The sequence below is a fragment of the Rosa chinensis genome, chromosome 6 (genome assembly GCF_002994745.2).
Source record: "Rosa chinensis cultivar Old Blush chromosome 6, RchiOBHm-V2, whole genome shotgun sequence".
Lineage (NCBI taxonomy): Eukaryota > Viridiplantae > Streptophyta > Magnoliopsida > Rosales > Rosaceae > Rosa > Rosa chinensis.
In genome coordinates this window covers 55,574,668-55,597,822 of record NC_037093.1, presented here as the reverse complement: position 1 = coordinate 55,597,822, position 23,155 = coordinate 55,574,668, and the positions used below count along the sequence as shown (strand labels likewise).

General features: G+C 36.1%; 3 protein-coding genes across 5 annotated transcripts; all 3 read left to right on the top strand.

Annotated features, from left to right (window-relative positions):
- Positions 1–2,488: 2,488 nt before the first annotated feature.
- LOC112173222 (bidirectional sugar transporter SWEET9) lies at positions 2,489–4,513 on the top strand. Its single transcript, XM_024310811.2, has 6 exons — positions 2,489–2,770; positions 2,903–2,939; positions 3,051–3,261; positions 3,389–3,550; positions 3,670–3,789; positions 3,898–4,513. The coding sequence occupies exons 1-6, from the start codon at positions 2,722–2,724 to the stop codon at positions 4,231–4,233; spliced, it is 915 nt and encodes a 304-aa protein (XP_024166579.1). The 5' UTR covers positions 2,489–2,721; the 3' UTR covers positions 4,234–4,513.
- A 2,732-nt stretch (positions 4,514–7,245) lies between these two features.
- On the top strand, positions 7,246–9,739 carry LOC112173492 (bidirectional sugar transporter SWEET9). Of its 2 annotated transcripts, XM_024311129.2 has the most exons (6): positions 7,246–7,390; positions 7,537–7,573; positions 7,680–7,890; positions 7,995–8,156; positions 8,917–9,036; positions 9,155–9,739. In XM_024311129.2, exons 1-6 carry the CDS (start codon positions 7,342–7,344, stop codon positions 9,455–9,457), a joined length of 882 nt encoding a protein of 293 aa, XP_024166897.1. In that variant the 5' UTR covers positions 7,246–7,341; the 3' UTR covers positions 9,458–9,739. The 2 variants fall into 2 exon arrangements, with proteins under 2 accessions (XP_024166897.1, XP_024166898.1); XM_024311130.2 differs by lacking the exon at positions 7,995–8,156.
- Positions 9,740–17,609: 7,870 nt separating this feature from the next.
- On the top strand, positions 17,610–18,986 carry LOC112173793 (bidirectional sugar transporter SWEET14). 2 transcript variants are annotated; one of them, XM_024311477.2, is made up of 5 exons: positions 17,610–17,872; positions 18,023–18,059; positions 18,137–18,347; positions 18,433–18,594; positions 18,691–18,986. In XM_024311477.2, the coding sequence occupies exons 1-5, from the start codon at positions 17,824–17,826 to the stop codon at positions 18,775–18,777; spliced, it is 546 nt and encodes a 181-aa protein (XP_024167245.2). In that variant the 5' UTR covers positions 17,610–17,823; the 3' UTR covers positions 18,778–18,986. The 2 variants fall into 2 exon arrangements, 1 of the variants encoding a protein (XP_024167245.2); XR_005802221.1 differs by lacking the exons at positions 18,023–18,059; positions 18,691–18,986 and having other exon boundaries at positions 18,137–18,446.
- Positions 18,987–23,155: the final 4,169 nt, after the last annotated feature.

Genomic DNA, 23,155 nt, shown 5'->3' with positions numbered 1-23,155 from the left:
TTTCAGCCAAATTGGTGATCGTTAAGGAATCTAACTCGCTTAAACCAATGGACGGACTGAATCTGTCAACCTGAACTGTACTAGCTTTAAGGCAATGATCAATGTCTTAACGATCATCATTTTGGTTGAAAATTTGCATAGATGATCTATACACTAGTACCTAAAAACTGAACGGTCGAGATGTAGATATGCGACCGAAAAGTGACCCAAAACTCGAACTTCACACGTTAATTTCAAAGCGGAGCTCCGCTCTGGATAGAATCTGTATATATATGGAATTAGACGGTTTTTTTTTTTTTTTTTGCTTTTTCAATTATTGATTGCTATTAATTCCAAATTAGAGAATTTGAGGATCAACGGGTTAAATAATTTGGTGTTGAGCCTACAATCGATTCATTGATGCAAGTGGCTGGGGTTGTCACTTGAGATTGATTATTCAGAGTGCAAAGGAATTGAGCAAAGGCTGTGAGTTAAGATTCTCAAATTCGAGTGGATAGTTGAAGAAGTGTGAATGAGCAATTAAGCAGGTTCACCTACAGAGTGAACCCAAAAATTATCTAGTGGGTAATGAGTAAAACTCCTAAATAAATTTCATACCAAAACTTACAGCTACCTTTTCTTACTGACCCCAAAATACAAAATGGGTACTTCTCTACATGGTCATGTTAGTGATCGAGTTGGTTTAATGGAAAGTAACTATTAGGAGCATAATCAAGTCGACGGGATCAGATTCATTTCTAGTATGATCTATCTTAGTCAACACTAAACACCTTAATGGAATGACTCAATTCTTATCCCCCATTCTTTCTCCTCTCCAATGATTTCTTCTCCAGACTCTCCCATTTCAACAGTAAGCATTCGCATGTTTACTCATTATTAATTAGAAACAAAAATAAAGATCTGTTTAATTACTCGCATTTGAAGGCAGTTTTGGTATGTACAATAATTGATTCATAATCAACTATTTTCCATATGAAATCTCACTCTCACCTCTCCTTGATAGGAATTTAATCCGTCCGAATTGATACAGATTAAACAATGTAACAGATTTGACATTTTTATAATTCTTTGATAATTTGTAAGTAAACGCGCCTCTACATAACATAAACAATAAACAAAGCTGTTGTGCTAACAATTTCGAATAAATATCTATACCGTGGACTAAATTTGACAGTTACACTCGAGCTCAACTCCTTGGGATTTCCCCACTCCCGTGAGAGACATAATGATTCGTGAACGAACGTGCAAATTCATAAACGTGCATTTGAAACAGCGCAATCGTAGCCGGAAAAATGGTTTGAGCAGTCAAATTTCAAATTTGTTGCAATGGCATCTTTCTTTCATGGCTCGGAAACAAAATGAGAATGAACGGTCGAGAACGACTACCTCCGCCCGACTGGGGGCGGTCGACCTCCTTATCCAATAGAGTTGCGACACGTGTTACTTTCTAAAGTTTGTACTCAGAGTGTGTCAGATTTCAACACGTGGTCGGCCCACCACCCCTCCCCGCCATTTGCATCCCCCCCCTGCCATTTGCATGACTCTACGCGTACGAGGACGATGAGTCATCATCGCGCTGTCCCTCGTAGTGCGGGCCCATCTTGTTACGGTCCGCCACATAATTGTTTACCGATTCTATTATCTCGATACAATTTCAAAATAGCTCGAAAAATCGAAAGATTTTTTTTTTCCAAAACAGTGTTGCGGATTCATTGCGATATATAGTTTTTTTTGCCACTGTCTCGGAGATAGAATTTGACAAATGATGAAGATTAAATAGTTTCTGAAATGTTCAAAAACCATAAAATTAATCAGAACAAATTAAGATAATTTTTCTTTGTAAAACTAAAAATTTGTATGCTCCAAATTTTGTAAAGTATTTTTAATTACAATATTTGTCGCTAAAATATTAAAAACCACATATTTTAGCTTTCTAACTCTGATAGCATTGTGTTACACCACGGATCTAGAATCTTAATCAAGATTTAATTTTTATTTTTATTTACTTAGATCACAACCTATCTTACCCCGACCTTAAAGATCAATTTATTAACAAAAATATGTATGTAATACATTCATCAAAAATGTTATAATGTTCCTGAATATTTATCGTAAAGATTAGTAACATACAAATGCATGACTTGGGGTAATTTTCAGATATGAGATGGACCATGATCGAAGCAGGAAGCATAATGGGAACATTTCAGATATTTGCGGCTGATTTCTAGTACCTACCGAAACTAACTAGAGAAGATGAAAAGACGTTAAGGAATCAAAAATTACTAATGCAGCCACCAAAAACTACTGTTTTTGAGCGCCTCTTTTGTTGTTGGAAGGCCTCCACGTACCCTCTGTTAATATGTTCTTGATCTTATTCCTGGTTTTACTGGGAGTAAGAGGTCGGTCGACACTCGAGCCCACCCCTTGGATACTCCTAGGTGCGTCCTCGGCCCTCTTCAATTATTAGCTAAAGTTTAGTGGAGCTATCCTTCTCTACTGCTCCAGGTGAATGATTTCACAAATAATATCAGTGCATGATTGATCGAGCTGGGCTAAAGATCAAGCTCAATCATGCATATATATACATGCACTAGATTGAGGCAAGAATAAACAGACGAGCTCAACTTACTGGGGCTCTGTGTCTTAGTGGTTTCCCTAGCTCAAATCCTCAGCTCTCTCTCAGTAACTAAAGAGCTAGCTTTTCTTCACTTCGCACCAAGAATGGCACCCCTTAATCTTCATCTTATGGCCTCTATATTTGGAATTCTGGGTACTTATCGATCTCTTTTAAGAAGCTAGCCAGTATCATCTCCTAGCTCTCACCAAAACTTAACAATTATTAACTGTTTTATTAAAACCCCTTTTTTCAGCTCTCTAAAGTCTCTGTTTGCAATTTCTATAGGTACCGTCGGCTCGTTCCTCGTTTACCTAGCTCCAATGTAATCTCTCTCTCTCTCTCTCTCCCTCTCCCTCTTTCTTTTCTCTTCGATCTTCATGCATATGGGATTTCATGTGATTTGACTGACTGATATTGTTTCCTTTTTGTGCAGACCAACATTTTATTGGATTTACAAGAAAAAATCAACATATGGATTCCCATCTCTACCCTACTCAGTGGCATTGTTTAGCGCCATGTTGACGCTCTACTATGCCTTCCTCAAGACACATTCTATGATTATCATCGCTATCAATTCCCTTGGCATCTTAATTGAAACCGGGTACCTTGTATTGTTCATGATTTATGCACCACCAAAATCCAGGGTACTAATTAAACTCTCATTGTCTACTCCCTTTCCTGTTTATTTTGTAATTAATTTGTATACTTTCACTTGTATATGTTAAGAGCGAAGAAGATTAATTAAATTAAAACTTCCGTTTGGTTTTGCAGATCTTCACAGCAAAGTTTCTTGGCCTCTTTAATGTTTTGGGTTTTGGTTTGATCGTATTATGTACATGCCTAATCCCAAATGATTTTCTGCGGTTGAAAATTGTTGGGTGGGTTACTATCGTGTTTAATGTTGGTGTATTTGCTGCTCCTCTTACTATTCTGGTACGTAATATAATTTCTTAACCTCATTTTATTTAATCTTTACTGTTTATAATTATAACGTACTCCACCTAATAGTAACTAATATTGATGTTCAACTCCTTTTACCCTTACTTTTTCAGAAACACGTGATCAAAACAAAGAGTTGCGAGTTCATGTCATTCTCTTTGTCATTAAGCTTAACCCTATGTGCTGTCCTTTGGTTCTTCTATGGCCTTCTAATAAGAGATTTATTCATAGCGGTACGATTTCTATCTTCCCTTGTTGCTTTACCTCTTATAGATCCACTAACCTACAATATATAATAAAGCTGATGACTTGTTGCTTTCTTTCCTGTTTGGTACATACAGGCACCAAACGTGTTAGGGTTTATATTCGGGATTGTGCAGATGATGATGTTCTACATCTACCGGAAGAGCACAAGGAAAGCTGGTTTACCGATAGATAGTCTAAATGATCAGACACTAAGCACAAACAGGCGGGTTGCTGTTCTGGAAAATGCTGACATGAGAGTAGCAATGACAATAATTGACATTGGTACTCAGATTCAGTTGAAAGCAGGGGACGCAAAGAAGAGTGTTAAAACTGATGATCATGAGAATCAACTACCAAAGCAGGGGCGGCCGGAAGACAAGGGGTCGCCCACCACCGCCTTGGGACTCACACTCAGAAGGGCCTCAATATAAATATCTGTTCAACCGACAGGCCTCAGGCAAAATTAAAAAACAGAAAAGGACCTCTCCTAAACGATGCAAGTTCTTTAAGCGGCTATGCTCATCTAGCTAGTGTAGCGACATAAGTTTTTCATTTTTAAGTGAAAAATGTAGAATTTAGTGTTTACTATTGTCGAATATATTTATGTGGATGCGCTACAACCATGCAATAGTTGAACATTGCAATTGTGTTGAGTATGTAACTGTAATTTCATTGTATGAAAGACATAGTTAGTGTATGTTTCCTATTTTATTACCCATTGTAATAGTCTAAATAGGAATTTCATCCCAATTAAATAATATATGTACTCAACTCTTCCGTATTGGAGAAGATTCAGAGTACCGACGTGCACTTACACCAACATAAATGGATGGTTAGATTGCATTAAATAAACCTTTGTTTTTTTAAAATAAGGTTAGTAATAAATATCAAGGGTTGAGATTATTTTATAAGTTTTGGATTACTTGCACCGTCGGTGCATAGAATAATTTCTATTTTTGTATCTCTTTCTTCTCTCTATTCTCTCAATTTCATTGGAAATTATTCTATGCACCGACGGTGCAAATGACCCAACACTTGTAAGATGATCTCAACCCTTGATATTTATAATTAATATTTTTATTAATAATCTAAGAGTGTATTTAATATAATCTAACTATCCGTTTATGTTAGTACAAGTGCACGTTGGTGCACTGAATCATCCCCTCATTTCATAAAATTTTCTTTTTGATTCAAGAGTCACAGTTCAACCTAATTAATTACTACAGCCAGTGTTCTTAATAGTTAGGCCCTGTATAAGTATTAAATAGTAAAATAAAATAAACGATTGACCTACTTTTGATCTAATCTAAAAGTTCTAAATAGTAAAATTGTTGCAGACTTGCAGCTACTAAAATAACGAGGCTTGTTCTAATCTCGTTGTTGTACAGTTCAGTAGGACCAAAAACTTTATCGTGGGACATTGACCAAAGTAAGCAATCAAGCCACAATAATGAATTTCAATTATTACATATTTATCAAGTAATGCTTGATAAGAGTGCATTACTGTAATGCTAACTCCACTTATTTGCCCATTCAAACCAACCTCCACGTTTGATGTCATTTACTTCATAATTTTACGATTGTGACCTGAAATGTTCTAAGATATAGTACTTGAATTATCATCAAATGCATCTTTTGGTACATGCACCACTAATAATCACTTCCTTTGTTAAAAAATTTCATAATTCATTCGCCAAAATTGTTACTCTTTCTAATATTTTTCTTAACCATTTATAACACTTTAACCATTACTTTGAGAGTGAATTGCAAATTTCTTACACTGGATATGAAATCATTGAGTATGGAATCAGTCATTAGGAATCTCCTCGTCCAAACAGTGCCAATTTCGGGTAGAGAGGTCAGAGGAGTGCTACTCTAATACTTTCTAAAAAGAGTAAAACCCACTACTAGGGTTAAAACTTTTCTCCATCGGACAAAATGATACCCAACTTTCAAAAGTGATCAAAATGATACCTAAATTTTTAAAAACAAATCAACTTGATACCTTAACTTTCAAAAGTGATCAAAATGATACCTAAAGTTTTAAAAACAAATCAATTTGATACCTCAGTTTATTTTTTTAGGGCTAAATACTGGTTACTACTTTATGGTTTAGGTCCAAAATCAATTCAATTTTGATATAATAGGTCCAATTCATAAATATTCTGCTATGGATTTAAGTTATAGTTAGATTATTTGTTGAAAAACTATTTATTTGATAGATTTCTAATAGTGGGACTCACTCCAAAATTGACTATGCAGACCACCTCAACACCACATCATAAAACATAAGCCATATATGAGCCACGTCAACAAGTTAAATGACTCAATTGTCGGAAGACTAACAAATTGGACCTATTAGATCAAAATTGAAAGTGTAGGGGTGTTCTTGATGAAATTAGAAGTTTAGGGACTGAATTGATTTTGGACCCAAACTATATAGTAGTCAGTATTTAGCTTTTTTTTTTTTTAACTTCTTTGTTAAATCAAATGCAAAATCAAGCACAAAAATTGAAGTGATTTGTGGTCAGAGGGCCATCAATCATCTATAACCCAATCTTCTTCTTCTATAGAATTAAAAAAAAAATCTTCCATTCAATTTCAATTCTACCATTGATCATAAAAACAAATAAAGTTTGGATGTTTCCCAACTTCTAAAGAAACAAAGAAAAATGGGAAGAGAGAGAGAGGCAGAGATAGAAGAAGAAGAAGAGAATTAACAAAGTAAAATAAAAAATAATTGAAAAATAGTTTTTTGTGTAAAATATTATTATAACCCCATAAAATACTGCACCACACGTGATCAATTTTAACAAAAAGTTACAAAAAATTAAACCGATGTATCAAATTGATTTGTTTTTAAAATTTTAGATATCATTTTGATCACTTTTGAAAGTTGGGTATCAAGTTGATTTGTTTTTAAAAATTTAGATATCATTTTGATCACTTTTAAAAATTTAGGTATCATTTTGATCACTTTTGAAAGTTAAGTATCATTTTGTCCTGTGGAGAAAAGTTTTGACCCTAGTGGTGGGTTAGTAAAAAAGAAGAAAAGACGTTGAAATCAATTTTTACTGTTAACCCCGGGCAAAGCTAGTCCAATAGCAGACCAACAATGAGTGTTTTTAACTTTTGATTTCCACTTTCGTTGTTGGAGGGCCTTCACGGCTCCACCCTTTTGCATGGGATGTTTTTGATTCACTTCGATTTTAATGGATTATTACCTTGGTCAATACTAGCCCACCCCTTCGGGAAAGCAAAAAAACAAACTTATAGTGGAACTTACCAGCTAACTCTCTACTGCTCTAAGTGATTGCGAAGATAACAGTTTAATATGTAATGCCGGCCATCAGTGCATCGATGATCGAGCTGGGATATTTCTTACTGAATATATAAATGACTCGATAGGTGCAATAATCTACATCGACAAGCATAACCCGAGCCTTTGTTTTGATACTTCTCCCTAGCTAAACTCCCAACACTCTCAGTATAACTAAAGAGCAGAGCAGAGCAGAGCAGAGCAGAGCAGAGCACCAATAATGGGAGCCCTTGATCTTGATCTTATGGCTTCTGTGTTTGGAATTTTGGGTACTCGTCTTTCTTACAACTCTGGCTAGCTACTTCATAGAGCTATCTCTAGCTCTCACCAAAACTTTATTAATTATATCTTCTCTGTTTTATTTCAGCTCTCTAACGATATACTCTGTTTTCTCCTGTTTCTTAAATTTCTGTAGGTACGATCGTCGCGTTCCTCGTTTACCTAGCCCCACTGTAACCTACCTCTCTCTCTCTCTCTGATCTTCATGCATACGGGATTTCATGTCATATTCTTCATGCATAATGGTATTAATTTGTTTCTATTTTATTCTTTTTGCAGACCAACATTTTATTGGATTTTCAAGAAAAAATCAACACAAGGATTCCCATCTATACCCTATTCAGTGTCATTGTTTAGCGCCATGTTGACATTCTACTATGCCTTCGTCAAGACAAACTGTTTGCTGCTCATCACGATAAATTCCATTGGCTGCTTCATCGAAACCGTGTACCTTGTTGTGTTCATGATATATGCAACACCAAAATCCAGGGTACTTAAATCACATTGTATTCTCCCTTTTCTGCTTATTTTTTATACCTGCATTAAAAATAAGTACGTGAAGACTAAACTAAAAATTTGCTTTCCATTTTGCAGACTTTTACAACAAAGCTGCTTATTCTGTTTAATATCTTGGGTTATGGTTTGATGTTATTGTGTACAAGCCTAGTCCCAAATGTTCTTGTGAGGTTGAAAGTTGTTGGGTGGATAGTAATCGTGTTCAATGTCTGTGTGTTTGCTGCTCCTCTTACAATTATGGTAAAATTAATATAGCATCTAACCATGATTTAATTATATAGGGAAGAGATAGACTCTAGTGAGGACTTTCAAATCAACGGTTAGATGAGTGATCCTAATTTTAGTTGAAATATAATTCTACAAATACATATCACCAACCGTTGATTTAAAAGTCATCATAAAGTCCTCATTTAAAGGTCTTTATTAGAGCCTCACCCATATTATATGTATCCACATACACACACGACAAGTATATGTATCCACATACACACACGACTAGTGAGAGATCCATTTTTTTGGCCATTTTAAAGGATCACTTATTAGACTAACTTTTTGATCACATATTCACATCTCAACCATTCAGTTTTTAGGTTTATATGAGTAAATTATCTCTGCAAATTCAGCCAAATAAAATAATCGTTAAATCATTTATAACTGTGATTTACAATTATAAAGGTTGGACAGATTCGGTTCGTCCATTGAATTAATCTAGTTCGATACCTTAACGATCATTAATTTGGCTGAAAATTTACATAAGTGATCTATACATTAGGACCTAAAAACTGAATGGTCGAGATGTCGAAATGCTATCGAAAAGTGGATTCCATAAGAAATCCCTTAAGATGACAAAAAAAAAATCCATTAATAGAAGGGCTCAAAATATACTTATATATATATATATATATATATATATATATATGAGAGATATCAACTGTTTTTAACTCCAGCTGGTAAGAATTAGTATTGATATATTGAATTCCTTTTACCCTTACATTTTCAGAGGCAGGTTATTAAAACAAAGAGTGTGGAGTACATGTCATTCCCTTTGTCATTGAGCTTAACCCTGTGCGCTGTCATGTGGTTCTTCTATGGCCTTTTAATAAGAGATTTATTCATAGCGGTACAATTTTCTCTCTTTCCTGCTTAATTTGTTCCCCTCTTATACAGATCCACTGACATGTTCTTTATGCTGATGATGCTGATAACTGTGCTGCTTTGTTTCATCTTTGTACGTATAGGCACCAAACGTGTTAGGGTTTGCGTTCGGAATTGTTCAGATGATTATGATCCTCGTCTACAGGAAGAAAACCAAGATAGCTGTCTTGACGGAATTCCGTCTAGGTGATCTGATACCAAGCGTTGCTGCTCCACTAAATGATGACATGACAGTAGCAATTGTCATTAATTCTCGATCGGAAGCTGGGGACGGAAAGAAGAGTTCTGAAACTGATGATGATCAGAATCCATTGGAGGGCCGGCCCAAAGGCAAGGCGACCTTGGCCGCTGCCTACGGCGTCATCTTGAGAAGGGGCTCAATTTAAATAATTACGTCCTGTATATATATCTGTACTTATTCATGAACTTTTCAATTCCAAAAATATGAAATAAAAGGTACGAAGAGGCCCCTCAGCCTAAAGCAAAGAACTGGAAAGGACCTCTTGGATACAATACAAGCTCCCAAAAGCCTTTTTTTACAATCTGGATTCTGTAATTGGTGAAGAGATTAGATTGTGGATTCTGTAATTGGCGAATGCAAACTAATTACTTATTAGGTGTCAAGTACATTTTAAACACGCATATATGAATGTTAAGAATATGTAACGAGGGTATTATCGTAATATCATTAGAACTGTATAAGGACGGTTGCTGTATTTTTCATTTCATACAATTCCCTTGATCAAAATGTATTCCTTTGCAGACAATCTCTCGTGTCTCCCTTCTCATTCTTCTTCCTTTGTCCTTTTTTTTATCAATAAACCATGGATGTTATCATGGGGTCAGAGCGTCTAGGCTCGCGCCATTGGTCCTGAAGCTCTAGTTCCTCTTTGTTTTGCTCGCGCCATCAATTTCTATCCCCTAAACCCCAAATTCGACATCACCTGCATGCATCTAAAGGCTTCTGCAATGGATTCTCGCTCAAAGCTTGAGCAAGATCTCATTATCCATTATCTATGATTTCCAAGTATCACGGTTGCTCCAGTTTACTTCGTCGAGGATTCTGTAATTGCTTTCTTCACTCATCGGTCACCGTGGATTTGCCTTTTCACTCTGTTGAATCAAGATTGCTTCGATTATTCATTCGAAAATGCAGATTCACTCTCTCATCTCATGGAGAGAGAGTGTCTATATATTGATAGCCTAGACTTGCAAATTCTTCAATTGTCATTTGGTGATATAAGGATGTGTTCTTCTGATATATGATCTTGATGATTATGGATTCCTTCATCTGCCTGCATTCTTTCCGCATTGTACTGCCTAGGTGGTGAATCTTTTGATGACATAAAGTTGATTGCTGTTGTTTAGTGTTTTCCACCCACTAACAAATTAAACAAGACCTTGGAGATGTATAACAACTCTGGAGATGTCCAGTCCTCCGTACAACATAACCTTTGGAGTACAACATAACTCTTGGAGATGTCCTGTTCTCCGTACGTAATTCCGTATAACAAAACTTTGCAGATGTCTTGTTCTTCACTTCTTCTAAAAGAAAATCTTGCAGTGAGTCAGAATCCAAATTGAGAGGTGGATGGAAACATTATTGTGCAGCGTCTTAGAAGTTTATGCAGTATGTGATTGGGTGATGCAGAAGAGTTGGAGTCAAAACTATATGATGTGAATAGAGCCATGTTGAAGAATTGTGGGTTTGATGTTTTCTTAGTCTTGTCTTCATTAGCTAAATTGCCATTGAAGTTCTGAAGCTAAGGTGATAAAGGCCATTTGCAAGATGCATTGCTATAAAAATCAGCAACTAGAGGGTTTGCTCAGCTGGAGTGAAGAGGATGGGTGAACATGGCCATGATGTACCCCTTCTACATGCATTCCAAACACATTTATAACTTGGACTTGATGAAGTTCCAGGCTTTGAAGATGAGCCTTGGAGTGAACATGGCCATGATGTACCCTTCTACATGCATTCCAAACACATTTATGACTTGGACTTGATGAAGTTCCAGGCTTTGAAGATGAGCCTTGGAGTGTTCACTGCATTCAGCAGTGTGGCTGTTCTGCTCTTACTTTTGATTCTGGATGTCAATAGCTGCAGTGAATGACTTGAATATCTACCTTGTTAGTCTATGATTTGCAAGAGGTGAAAATGTGTCTCTGCTAGCTTCATGATACATAATCTTGGTTGTTTGAAGTGTGACAGAAGCTACAGTACTAGTGTTCTACTTCTTCCTGCCCATTTGACATTTGATATGTAAATGGAAGTTGATGTGTCAATGGATGCTCCAGTTTACTTGTACAATTGACAGTTTTAACGAGGCTGCTTGCAATGACCTGCTCTGCTACAGATCTTACTTCCTAACTTGGTATAGTTGTCATCTAATCCATTACTATTGCTGTTGTGCATACTATTGCTATACCAGATCAGAGGAAGTCGATTAATTTCCTTTCTCATTGAATCTTGGGTTATTATGTATCCAACCATATGCAGTTGTTACTCAAGTAGAATGCATTATCAGATTTGAATGGGGATTGATGTGGATAGACTTCTGGACCCTTCTTCACGTTGAGGGGGGTTTTACCAAATGGTGTCAAGGAAGTTGTGGTTCCTGGTCCATTGCTTCGCACATATCAGACATGGTTGCTGCATCCTTATGTTCTCTGTCCTTGCTGCTAGAAGCAAGGCTTCTTGTGGTTTGACTATGCTTGAACCCTTTTGACTAATGATTCTACGAATGCAAAGAAGGGAGGAGAAAGAAAATTCAATGGTCTGGCTCTACAAGACGACATTGAAATCTGATGGTATTGCTGATCTATATCATGGATTCTATATATCATGTCTTGGTATCATTGTTTACCATGGTCTGTACTTTTGGACTGTACGTATGATTCACTCAAGCTTGTGACTGTGGAAAGTTCAGAGAGAAAGGGTCATGTGGGCAGTATTTGTTTAAAGGTTTTTACTCATATAGTTAGTTAATACGCGTATAAAACTTCAGTACTCGTATAATTGAAAAAAACTTCAGTACGGCGTATTGAAATTGTAGACTCGGTTTTTTCGCGTATTATTGAGCTAGATCTTTTAAAACACGTTTTATACACGTATCCGTTTTATACGGAGTAAAAATACTTGGAATTTGAAAAAAATTAAAGCGCTAGTTAATTAAAACGCCTATAAAGCTTCAGTATGCGTATAATTGAAGAAAAACTTCTGTATAGCGTATTGTAATTCAATCGCCTGATTATATTTTACTTGGGTGCCATATCCTTTTTTTTCATGTTTGATCACATATCATAAATGATACTAGACTCTAAACACACCCTATGAGTGTGGATAATTATGTAAGAAGTTATTCCACAGAATGTGGAGAAAATTGCTGCACATATTGTTTTTTATTTTTGATTTTTTTGGTTAAATTTCTTTTGTTTTTCTTTTATTTGTGAATTGACCATTTTGTTTTTCTCAAATATTTAAGTTCAAATGTTTTCTAATATTTGAGGGATATTTTGGTAAAAATTTTCTGTTTTGGCTGACAAACTCTATTCTCTTAATAATAGTATAGATAAAATAAAAGCAAGAGTTTAGAGTAGATTATTAGTTATTTTCTTACAAAAATAGTGTTTTATATATCCGTATTTTTAACCCGTTTTTTCTACTACTTGCCGAATTATACACGTATAATTCAAACTTATAAATTTGCCATATCGTGTTTTTTTGACCGAATATTTTGACCGTATCATTAGACTAGGTAAACCGAATAATACACGTACGTTTCTTTGCCGAATTATACGCGTCCCGTTTTTTCTCAGGTTATATACATCAGGCCAATCTCTGGGTGGTCACTAGGTTTAATATTGCTGTTCCAACCAATATGCCTGATACCGAATTAATGAGGATATAGAACTATATGAGAGGGATGCTGGAATATGTAACGAGGGTATAGAACTATATGAGGATCTGTTAAGTGTGTTTGGATGCGGGAAAATACGCTGGAATTTAATTAAAAAAATTCAGGATTTCACAATTCCATCTCTCCAATTTCCCCGTTTGGTATCCTATTCCACAAAATCTGTAAATGACGCAGAAGAAAATTCAAGGGAATTGGAGGTCGAGATTTTCGGTTTCAATTCCCTCAAAATTAGACGTTATTTGTCAATTCCTTCCAAGCTAATTCACTGTATGTACCTTTTTTTCTACCGAATCATTGTTTATCGACTCTGCAACCAGAACCAAAACCCAAATCCCAAATCCTAATAAAAATGGGTGGTGCCAGCAACAGGTTCTTGAGCCTACTCTCCACCACGACGCACCCTTTGCCTCTCCATCTCCACCACCGCTTCCCTTGTCTCCTCCTCCGCCTGTCTCACTGCTCGTCTAGTCCCTCACTCTTGTCTCGCCTTCATCATTCGACCCTCGCTTGTCACTCCTTCCAAATCTGATTGTTAGAGGAGACGGTGTCATCCTTGTTTCACCTCCACTGGACAGCTTGATTATAATTTGGTGAAGGAAAACTGGATTGGGTGAATTGTACTGGGGAAATGGATTGTCGTTATATTTAATTAAAAATGGTTCTGTGTATTCTAATTTTAGTTCTCTAAATGAACAAGATTCTTGAATTACTATGGCTTCAACTGTACTTCTGAGGCAGCTAAAAAAAAGAATGAGGTTTTGTTGAATATGAATTTGGTGTTAAAAAATAAAAAATGACATCTTCTTATTTACTCTGTATATTTTCTTGTTGTTGTTGTAGTTGTTGCTTTGGTTCATGAGTGATGATGATGATGATTTGGTTGCTGTAAAGAGGCATGGAAGCAAAATTTGTAAATAGATTATGTCGAAATTGCTTCACTAGTTTACTATTTGCATGAACAAAGGCCTGAAATTTGCTAATATGGTATTATAGGTTCTGAATGATTTATGCCTACTGTTGATGCCATTGTGAATTGGTTATACATGTCATTGCGCTCATTGTTTTTCTTGTTTTCTTCGCTTTTTTGATGAATGCTTTGCTCGGCTCTCATTTTATTGAGCCATAAGTAACAATTGCCATAATTTGAATTCTTGTCATTTTTAAAATTCTATATGATGATATCCAAACAACGGAATTCTCAATTACTAGAATTTAATTCCTAGAATCATAATTCTTGTTATTTAAGAATATCTGTGGAAATTGAAAATTCTTCATCCAAACACACCCTTACTGTATTTTTCATTTCACACAATTAAATAAAATGTAGTCATTTGCAAACAATCGTTCTCTCTCTTCTTTCTTATTTATCCGTGCTAAGAAAAGCCCGCACGCAAAAAACTCGGAAATTAACGGGTCTTGCGTGCTAAACCCGTTGGAACCCGTTAACTCAAAACCTTTCCCAAAACCCATTTCGACTCTTTCAGTCTTTCGGCAACCACTAAAAACACGAGCAGATCAGCCTTGACCCTTTTCTTTTCCATCACCCAAAACCCAATTCTCTGACTCTCTTCTCTCTGTGTTTTGCTTCCTCTCTCCAAAGGTCTTCACTTTCTTACAGTTTTGGGATTTTGCTGCGTTTTGCGCAAGTTCTCAAGGTATTGGGATTTCTTAAATGATTTGATTTCTACTCTTCGGAGAATTAGGGTTTCTGGTTTGGTTTGATTTCAATGTGGTCTGAGTTTACCGGCTTTAGATGAATTTAGGCTGCTTGAACAAGCTGTGTTAAATCCTATTTGCTGTTATTTGATGGCTCATTTGTATTCTTATACATAAATTTTCGGTAGAGGAGAACTGTAAATTCTGAAATGAGAACCTCCCTCCTGCTATGAGTTAGATGATGCTTCAGTTCAATTCTGAAATTAGCTTGTATTCCTTGCAATTCCCTCGAACTTCTACAAAGGTGCTTGTTCTGCAAAGTTGGGGTGTCTCTGGTTAAGATTTTTAAGTTTTTGATTGCTGTTCTTGTTGGAGCAGCCTAATGGCTTTTGTCAGCTTTTTTCTTTGGGACGTGTGCTATCCCTTGCTCTCTGCCCATTCCATTATGTTTGGTATGTTTGTTTGTAATTGTTTATTTTTTTTTTTTTGGATCAAATAAGAACTTCATTAATAAAAACGAAGATTACAATGAGAATGGGAGATAAAAGGTTCAACCGAAACTTTTCCCACTTTAGACGTCAAGGTGGACGTCTATACTGACGCACTGTGGAAACCACACTAGGCCCCGACTCCAAACATACTAGAGAAAAACTTAACTAAAAAGACTAAACTAGCACCAAACAAACTGGCAGAAACAACAAAACGTGTTGGAGCAGAATCAGCCAAGAACACTAACTCCCACCCAGAATCCACCGGGCCAACATTTGATCGACCAAGCCAACACTTGTCGTTACTTTGAACCCGACCAAAGGGATTGCTGGACAGTCAGACCTAGGACTAAAGAAAATCCAACATCGTCATCCCACCACTAATCCAAAAACGCCATCGCAAAACCTAACAGGAATAACCTCCTAAAAAGCCAATAATGCTCGTCTATGCCACATGCAGACTTTTTGCAGACTCTAAATTAGGCAGGAACAACCCTTAGGAAGGCGAAAGTGATGATTGTCTCTGCCACAACTTGCAGTGCGCCCGACCTAACACAAACCAGCTAAAAACCACAAACCAAATCTAATGAAACCAAGACTACAACCTTAACCCGACCCAACCACCACAAAACCAAGCCCTGAAACACTAGTGACAGCTGCCCAAGCATGCAAACCCGGCCCAACAACCTCTTGCCCCAACTCAGAACACCAACCTTGCAGGCCGCCGCAACCACCACCAAAGCCTAGACCAACCTTCTTCCACCCTGCCGCCACACCTGGGTAAAACGTCGACCCACCACAACACCGAGCAGTGAGACAACCTCCACACACCGCCCGCCACCGACGACCCATCCAATATGATTGGACCACCATCCACAGCCTTCCGCCAATATCTCCAAGCCCAGAAGACGAGCCTCCGCGTCCAAAGCCACCGATTCCTAGGTTGGATTCATGAAGAACCAGATCCGATCCGATCAACCCCGAACCAACCACGAGCCTCGGGATCCCAGCCTGAAGCGCAACCAACTGTGGGTTCCTTACCAAACAACCAACCACCCCACTAGTCGTCCACGAACAGATCTAAGGTGGAAAGATTCCGATCTCGCCATCCTCCCTCCATGCCGCATTAGTCTTACCCCGACAAGGCCTGCCTATACTCAGAACAACCAAGTCGACGATAATGGATCTTCAACTCGACCCCTACTACCCTCCAACAAACACCAGTACCAACTAAGAAGGCAATAAAACTAGAAAAACTAAGAAAGCTGAGGAAAACAAAGCTCCCCTCCCGGACCGAGACGCAGCGGCAGAATCGCCTGCTACGTCTGGCCGGGAGAGCATGAAGGCTGGTTTTTTTTTTCCTTTGGCAAGCTTCCCTAGGTCAAGCCTTCTAACCGATCTTGGTGTGCTGGTTTTTCACATTTTTTGTAATTTTGTTGATTATTCTAAAAACTTGTTATTAATTCGTGTAATTGTTGATTGTTACTGGCCTGGCTTTGAAAAAAAAGTTTGAAAAAAAAAGTGCTCACTGGTTTAGCCCGTGAAAATTGTTAAGCTAACGGGTTCTTACCGTGTCGACCCTTTAAAAACTCGCATGGTACCCGCACTATACCCGCACGTTGCCAGGCCTACTCTACTTTGTCTTTATATCGATCACATACTCTTCGAGTTTTGAGGCTGTTCGATCTCTAAGCATTGATTAATCTAGAAAATAAAATGATTCTCTACTTTATCTTTATATCGATCACGTACTCTTCGAGTTTTGAGGTTGTTCGATCTCTAAGCACTGATTAATTAAAGACAACTATATATTATATAGGTGTGACAAGATTGCTACCATTATTTTGGATGCTTGATATCCTGGCAAACTTGTAGTTTAAGAAAGGTCTTGAGAAAAAGCAAAGGCCTATTGAATTCAGAAGGCAAGTACTATTGAGTTTATGAAAGTAGTTTAGCAAGCAAAACTAATTTTGATCTTGTACCAATTAAGTTTATGAAGGTAGTTTTGGTACGTGCACGCTACCCAAACCACTTTCACATTTTGGAGAAACCACTTATGTGAAAGTTAGTTTTGGTAGGTACAATTAATTTGACCTAATTTGCACTTTCGTCCGTATACTTCTGTCCATATTTTTATCAGAAGATATGAAAAGATGTTCGAAATAGACCCTTGAGCCACCATGAAAAGATGTTCGAAATCAATTTTGACTTCTAATAAGCTTTTAGCCCACTCAAGAAATATATAACCCCAAAAAAGGTGAATAGGTAATAGTGAAAAGCAAGTCCAATGCATAGCAACCATTTTAAGTTATTACATTGGATGTTCTTGATTTGCTTCTAATTCTAAATCCTTCTGGTCTAGACTAGACCACTCCTTCGGAAACTTCTAGTTGGTACCTCTGCCCTCTCGTCAGTTATTAGCTAGCTAGCAAACAGAAGCTTATAATGGAGCTTCCCAGCGCAAGTGTCCTCTAGTGATTTCACACATATTGGATGTTCATATTGTGTAATGCAATCATGCATGATCGAGCTCCCCATTTTCTTTACTCGTATATATACGTTCACTCGATCAATGCAGGAACTCGGATCAAAAACTTCTACTTGAGTCCTTGCGTTAAAGAGCTTTCCCTCAAAGCCTCAAACTCTCGGTCAGTCATTTACGAGCAGAGCTGAGCTTTACATTCAAGAATGGCAGCCCTTGATCTTCATCTTATGGCCTCTGTGTTTGGCATTCTGGGTAATGTATCTAGTATAGCTATCTAGTTGATGTAGCTCTCTTCTAGCTTTTACCAAATAAGCAAATCTTAAACAGTATTCTGTTTTACTAATGTTTCAATTCTCTAAATTAAAGTCTCTGTGTTTACCTCTGTTTCTGAAACTTCTATAGGAACCATCGTCGCCTTCCTCGTCTACCTTGCCCCACTGTAATCATCTCTCTCTCTCTCTGATTTTCATGCATATGGGATTGACTAACTTTGTAATCTTTTGTAATCTTTTGCAGACCAACATTTTATAGGATTTTCAAGACAAAATCAACACAAGGTTTCCAAGCTATACCCTATTCGGTGGCATTGTTTAGCGCCATGTTAACGCTCTACTATGGCTTCCTCAAGACAAATGGTTTGTTTCTCATCGCGATCAATTCCATTGGCTGCTTCATCGAAACTGTGTACCTTGTAATGTACATGATTTATGCACCACCAAAAGCCAGGGTACTCTTCCCTCTTTTCTGCTTATTTTGTATACTTGCACTTAATTATTAAGTATAAACATAAAAGTAAAAAATTGATTTTGCAGATTTTCACAGCAAAGCTACTTGTTCTGTTTAATGTCTTGACTTATGGTTTGATCTTATTGGGTACAAGCCAAATCCCAAATGTTCTTCTGCGGTTGAAAGTTGTTGGATGGATTAATGTTGTGTTCAATGTCTCTGTGTTTGCTGCTCCTCTTAGTATTATGGTAATTCCATTCATGCTTTACGTCTTAATTATTATCCCTTTTTGGTTGATCCATACTAAATACTTGATTATTAATTCCATTGACTTGTTTTTTCAGAGGCTGGTTATTAAAACAAAGAGTGTGGAATACATGTCATTCCCTTTGTCGTTCTGCTTAACTCTTTGTGCTGTTATGTGGTGTTAGAACTGTGATAATAAATACAAATCGAGCTATATCCAAATGAATACATGTAGATAGACATGTCTGTGCAAAATAGAACTAGGATAGATACAGCATCAGCAATTCTAATTTTCCAATTAAAAATATTGAAACTAGAAGAACATCATACTTACTTGAAGAACTTGACTCATTCATTTTGTTCTTCTCCTGATTACACCTTTATAATTCTCCTATAAGTGGATGGGACTGTTTTATGAATGAGAATAAATGGACGTGTATCAGCTGTTAGATTCAATATGAAACATAAACATATAACTCAAGTATACTATCTCAAATGTTAGATTCAATGTTATGAAATAAAATCATAAAACTAACTTGGTGGATTGCTGCCGTTATCCATTTGGTGATCTGCTGCCGTTATCTATCTGATCTTCTCCTAGATACACACCGTATCTCTCTTTATTGCTTGATGGGGCAAACACAATGAGAGCGTTTTTATGTTCTAGCAGGGATCAAATACAAATTCCACTTTATTTATAAAGCTGTTCAACACAGCAGTTACATTGCAGTTCCTTCCATCAAGGAACTGTCAAAATAACTTCCTAATAGATTTGTCTGGATAACCACACATTTTAATTTGAAATTCTTTAACAGATATTCTAATATATAAACTTAATTCGATTACTTAATAAGTTTATATATCTTGGTTAATGTATTTACATTTGAATTCAAAATAGCTCATTCACATTAACTGATGCATACAACATATAATAGCTAATTCATATCTATTGTTGTGCAATAGGTATGATCTTACAATCTCCCACTGAACTAGATATTGTATGATGTATACCATGTAAATAACCTATTTCTTAATTGTGCACTTGAATTCAAAAATACTATCTGTTTTACAAAACCCTGTCAATTAAGATTTACTAAGCTGAATCATAGAAGAGAATGTCAAATTAGCAAGTTGCCAGTCTTTTATAATCACATAATAGTAATCAAAATTACATGGATTACCTTAAGTGTGATCATGCTTGTTATGTAGTAATCGACTTTCACAAGCATTGGTGATCCTGATGGATATTTGCTGATGTGAAATCAGAAATGTCTGAATGTATATACAAGCTAAATTATGCAGTACTGTATTTGAATAAAACAATTTCATTCAAAATTGTATGAATGAACTTGATAATAATGAACTTGATAATGACTGAGATGATTAATAACAATGCATTACTAAATGGTTGCAATACATACTAGTAACTTAGTGAAATACATAACTGACCATCAATACTGCCTAAAACTCCCATATTTTCCACATGTCTGATGAACACAGAAACCGACAATGCTTTGGTCAATGGATCTGGAAGTTGGTCTTTTGTACCGATTTTGGTCACCTCTACTTCATTGTCTCTCACACTTTCTCTCACAGAGAAATACTTAACATCAATGTTTCTAGATCCAGAAGTCCTTTTGTTGTTCTTTGAAAAGAACACAGCAGCTGCATTGTCACAGTAAATGGTTAATTGGCCTTTCAATTGAATCCACCACTTTCATTCTTGAAATAAAATTTCTCAACCACAAAGCATGTGCAGTAGCTTCAAATATTGCAATGTATTCTGCTTGAAAGGTTGAATTAGCAATTAATGATTGCTTATTAGTCATCCATGAGATAGCTCCGCCAGCAAACATGAAAATATATCCATATGTTGATTTCAAGTCATCCAAGTCCTGTTTGTATGAAGCATCTGTATAACATTCCACTTTCAATTCTTGATTTTCAATCCTTTTGTATACCAGCATGTGATCTCTAGTAGATTTCAAATATCTCAAAACTTTCTTTCCAGCATAAATGTTCATGTCCAGCATTTGATTGATATCTGGGCAATATATTAACAGCAAAACTTATATCTGGCCTGGTACAAACCTGTGCATACATGAGACTTCCAACCAATCTAGCATAAGGTACATTCTCCATGGTTTTTCTCTCTAGAACATTTTGAGGACATTGCCCTTTGTGCAGCTTATCACCTTTAGAAACAGGAGTACTTCCTGATCTGCATTTTTCTAGACCAAATCTCAGCAACATCTTATCTATGTAATTCTTTTGTGATAACCCCAACATGCATTGATTTCTGTTTCTGCTGATTTCTATTCCAAGTTCATAGTGAGCTTCCCCCATATCTTCATGTCAAAGTTCTTCATAAAAAAAAATTCTTTTGTGTCTTTCAGTAAACCAATATTGCTGCTGGCTAATATGATATCATCCACATATAAAATTAGAAATATGAAATGACTCCCACTAACCTTGCAGTACACTCACTCATCTAATTTATTTTCTTCAAAGCCTAAATCTGAAATCACAGCAGCAAATTTTAAGTACCATTGTCTGGATGCCTACTTGAGTCCATAGATGGACTTGTTGAGTTTGCAGATTTTCTTTTCATCCTCAATGAACCCTTTTGGTTGAAGCATACATGTAGATGTTTTCTTGCAAGTCTCCATTTAAAAATGATGTCTTAACATCCATATGATGCAATTCTAGATTGTAATGTGCAACCAAATCCATTATAACTCTAAAGGCATCTTTAGTTGAGACTGGTGAAAAAGTCTCGTTGTAATCTATACCCTCCTTCTGATTGTATCCTTTCGCCACAAGCCTAGCTTTGTATCTTTCAATCTTACCATTTGCATCCCTTTTTGTTTTATAAACCCATTTGCAGCCAATTGGTTTCAAATATGCAGTTCTATCTACTAATGTCCAAACTCCATTCTGTGACATGCTTTGAAGTTCATCTTCCATTGCTAACTTCTATTTGTGGATGTTATTAGACTGCATAGCTTCTTTGAATGAAATAGGATCATTTTCTTCCCCCAAATCAAACTCAATTGCAGTCAAATATAGATGATAATCACTGGATATTGTAGATTTTCTTGATCTTTCTGATCTCCTTAAGACTTCATGTGCTTCGATCTGCTGCTAGAATTTCTACATCTTTATTGTTATAATTTTCATCATTTGCATCATTTTGATTTCCAAAATTGACTGCTTGAGATTGATTTTCAACTTGTGATGCTGGTATGAATGCTTCATCTTGTGCTGCTGGTATGAGTGCTTCACTAATCATCCGTGTTTTAGGTGGCACAAATTCTGGAAAAAATGAACCAATCATCCATGTTGTTATACATTTGATCAACACTGGTCCCCTCACTTACATCTTCATTCTGATCAAACATTTCATCATAGAAGGTTGCTCTATGTGTCTCAAAAATTTTGTTGGTTCTTGAACGGCAGTAAAATTTGAATCATTTTGACTTCTCTTAATAACCAATAAAATATGAAGTTATTGATTTTGAGTCAAGGTTGTCATTATCTCCATTGTGTTAATTTGATTAATGCTCATTAGAAAATGCATGGCTAGAATGAAATTAATTTAAATCAGTCATTCAACATATATTCTAGTTTGACTATATACTAGAATCATATGCATATCCCAAATGTTAATTCATATAGAATAAACATTTTAAATGAATCACATACAGATAGATAAATAAACATATATCATGTTCAAGATGTTGGTATCATTTGTGATAGACTTATCTCTAACGATATATTTATGAATGTTCATTATCAAATATATGTTAAACTAGAAAGTCTAATCTTGATATCCAACCGCTTTGGAAGTTAGATTGTTATTTAAACTTTCAAGTTTTCTTCATGTTTTCTTCTGTGAATGTATGTTCATACATATACATTACAACTATTTTGATAGCATTGAATACATATGCATAACACATTTAGAAAGAAAAATTCTATTTAGCCTATTGCATATATCAGTATAATCATGGCTACTTTGGCAGCAAAATGAATCTACATGAAATATGCAGTAGTTTCTGAAGTTAGATACAATTTTCACATGTATATATATAACAAATAATCATTATATAATTCGATAAAAACAATACTCAGTTTATACAGATAACAACAGTAAAAGTCACTATCGCTTTGTATTTAATTGAAATGCAGATATATTTATACGAACAACAGCATGTTATCATAAAGTCCCAGGATATATATGAATTTGCATTTTAATAAACATTGATCTAAATCTGAGCATACTAGGCTCTGATACCAATTGTTAGATTCAATATGAAACATAAACATATAACTCAAGTATACTATCTCAAATTTTAGATTCAATGTTATGAAATAAAATCATAAAACTAACTTGGTGGATTGCTGCCGTTATCCATTTGGTGATCTGCTGCCGTTATCTATCTGATCTTCTCCTAGATACACACCGTATCTCTCTTTATTGCTTGATGGGACAAACTCAATGAGAGCGTTTTTATGTTCTAGCAGGGATCAAATATAAATTTCACTTTATTTATAAAGCTG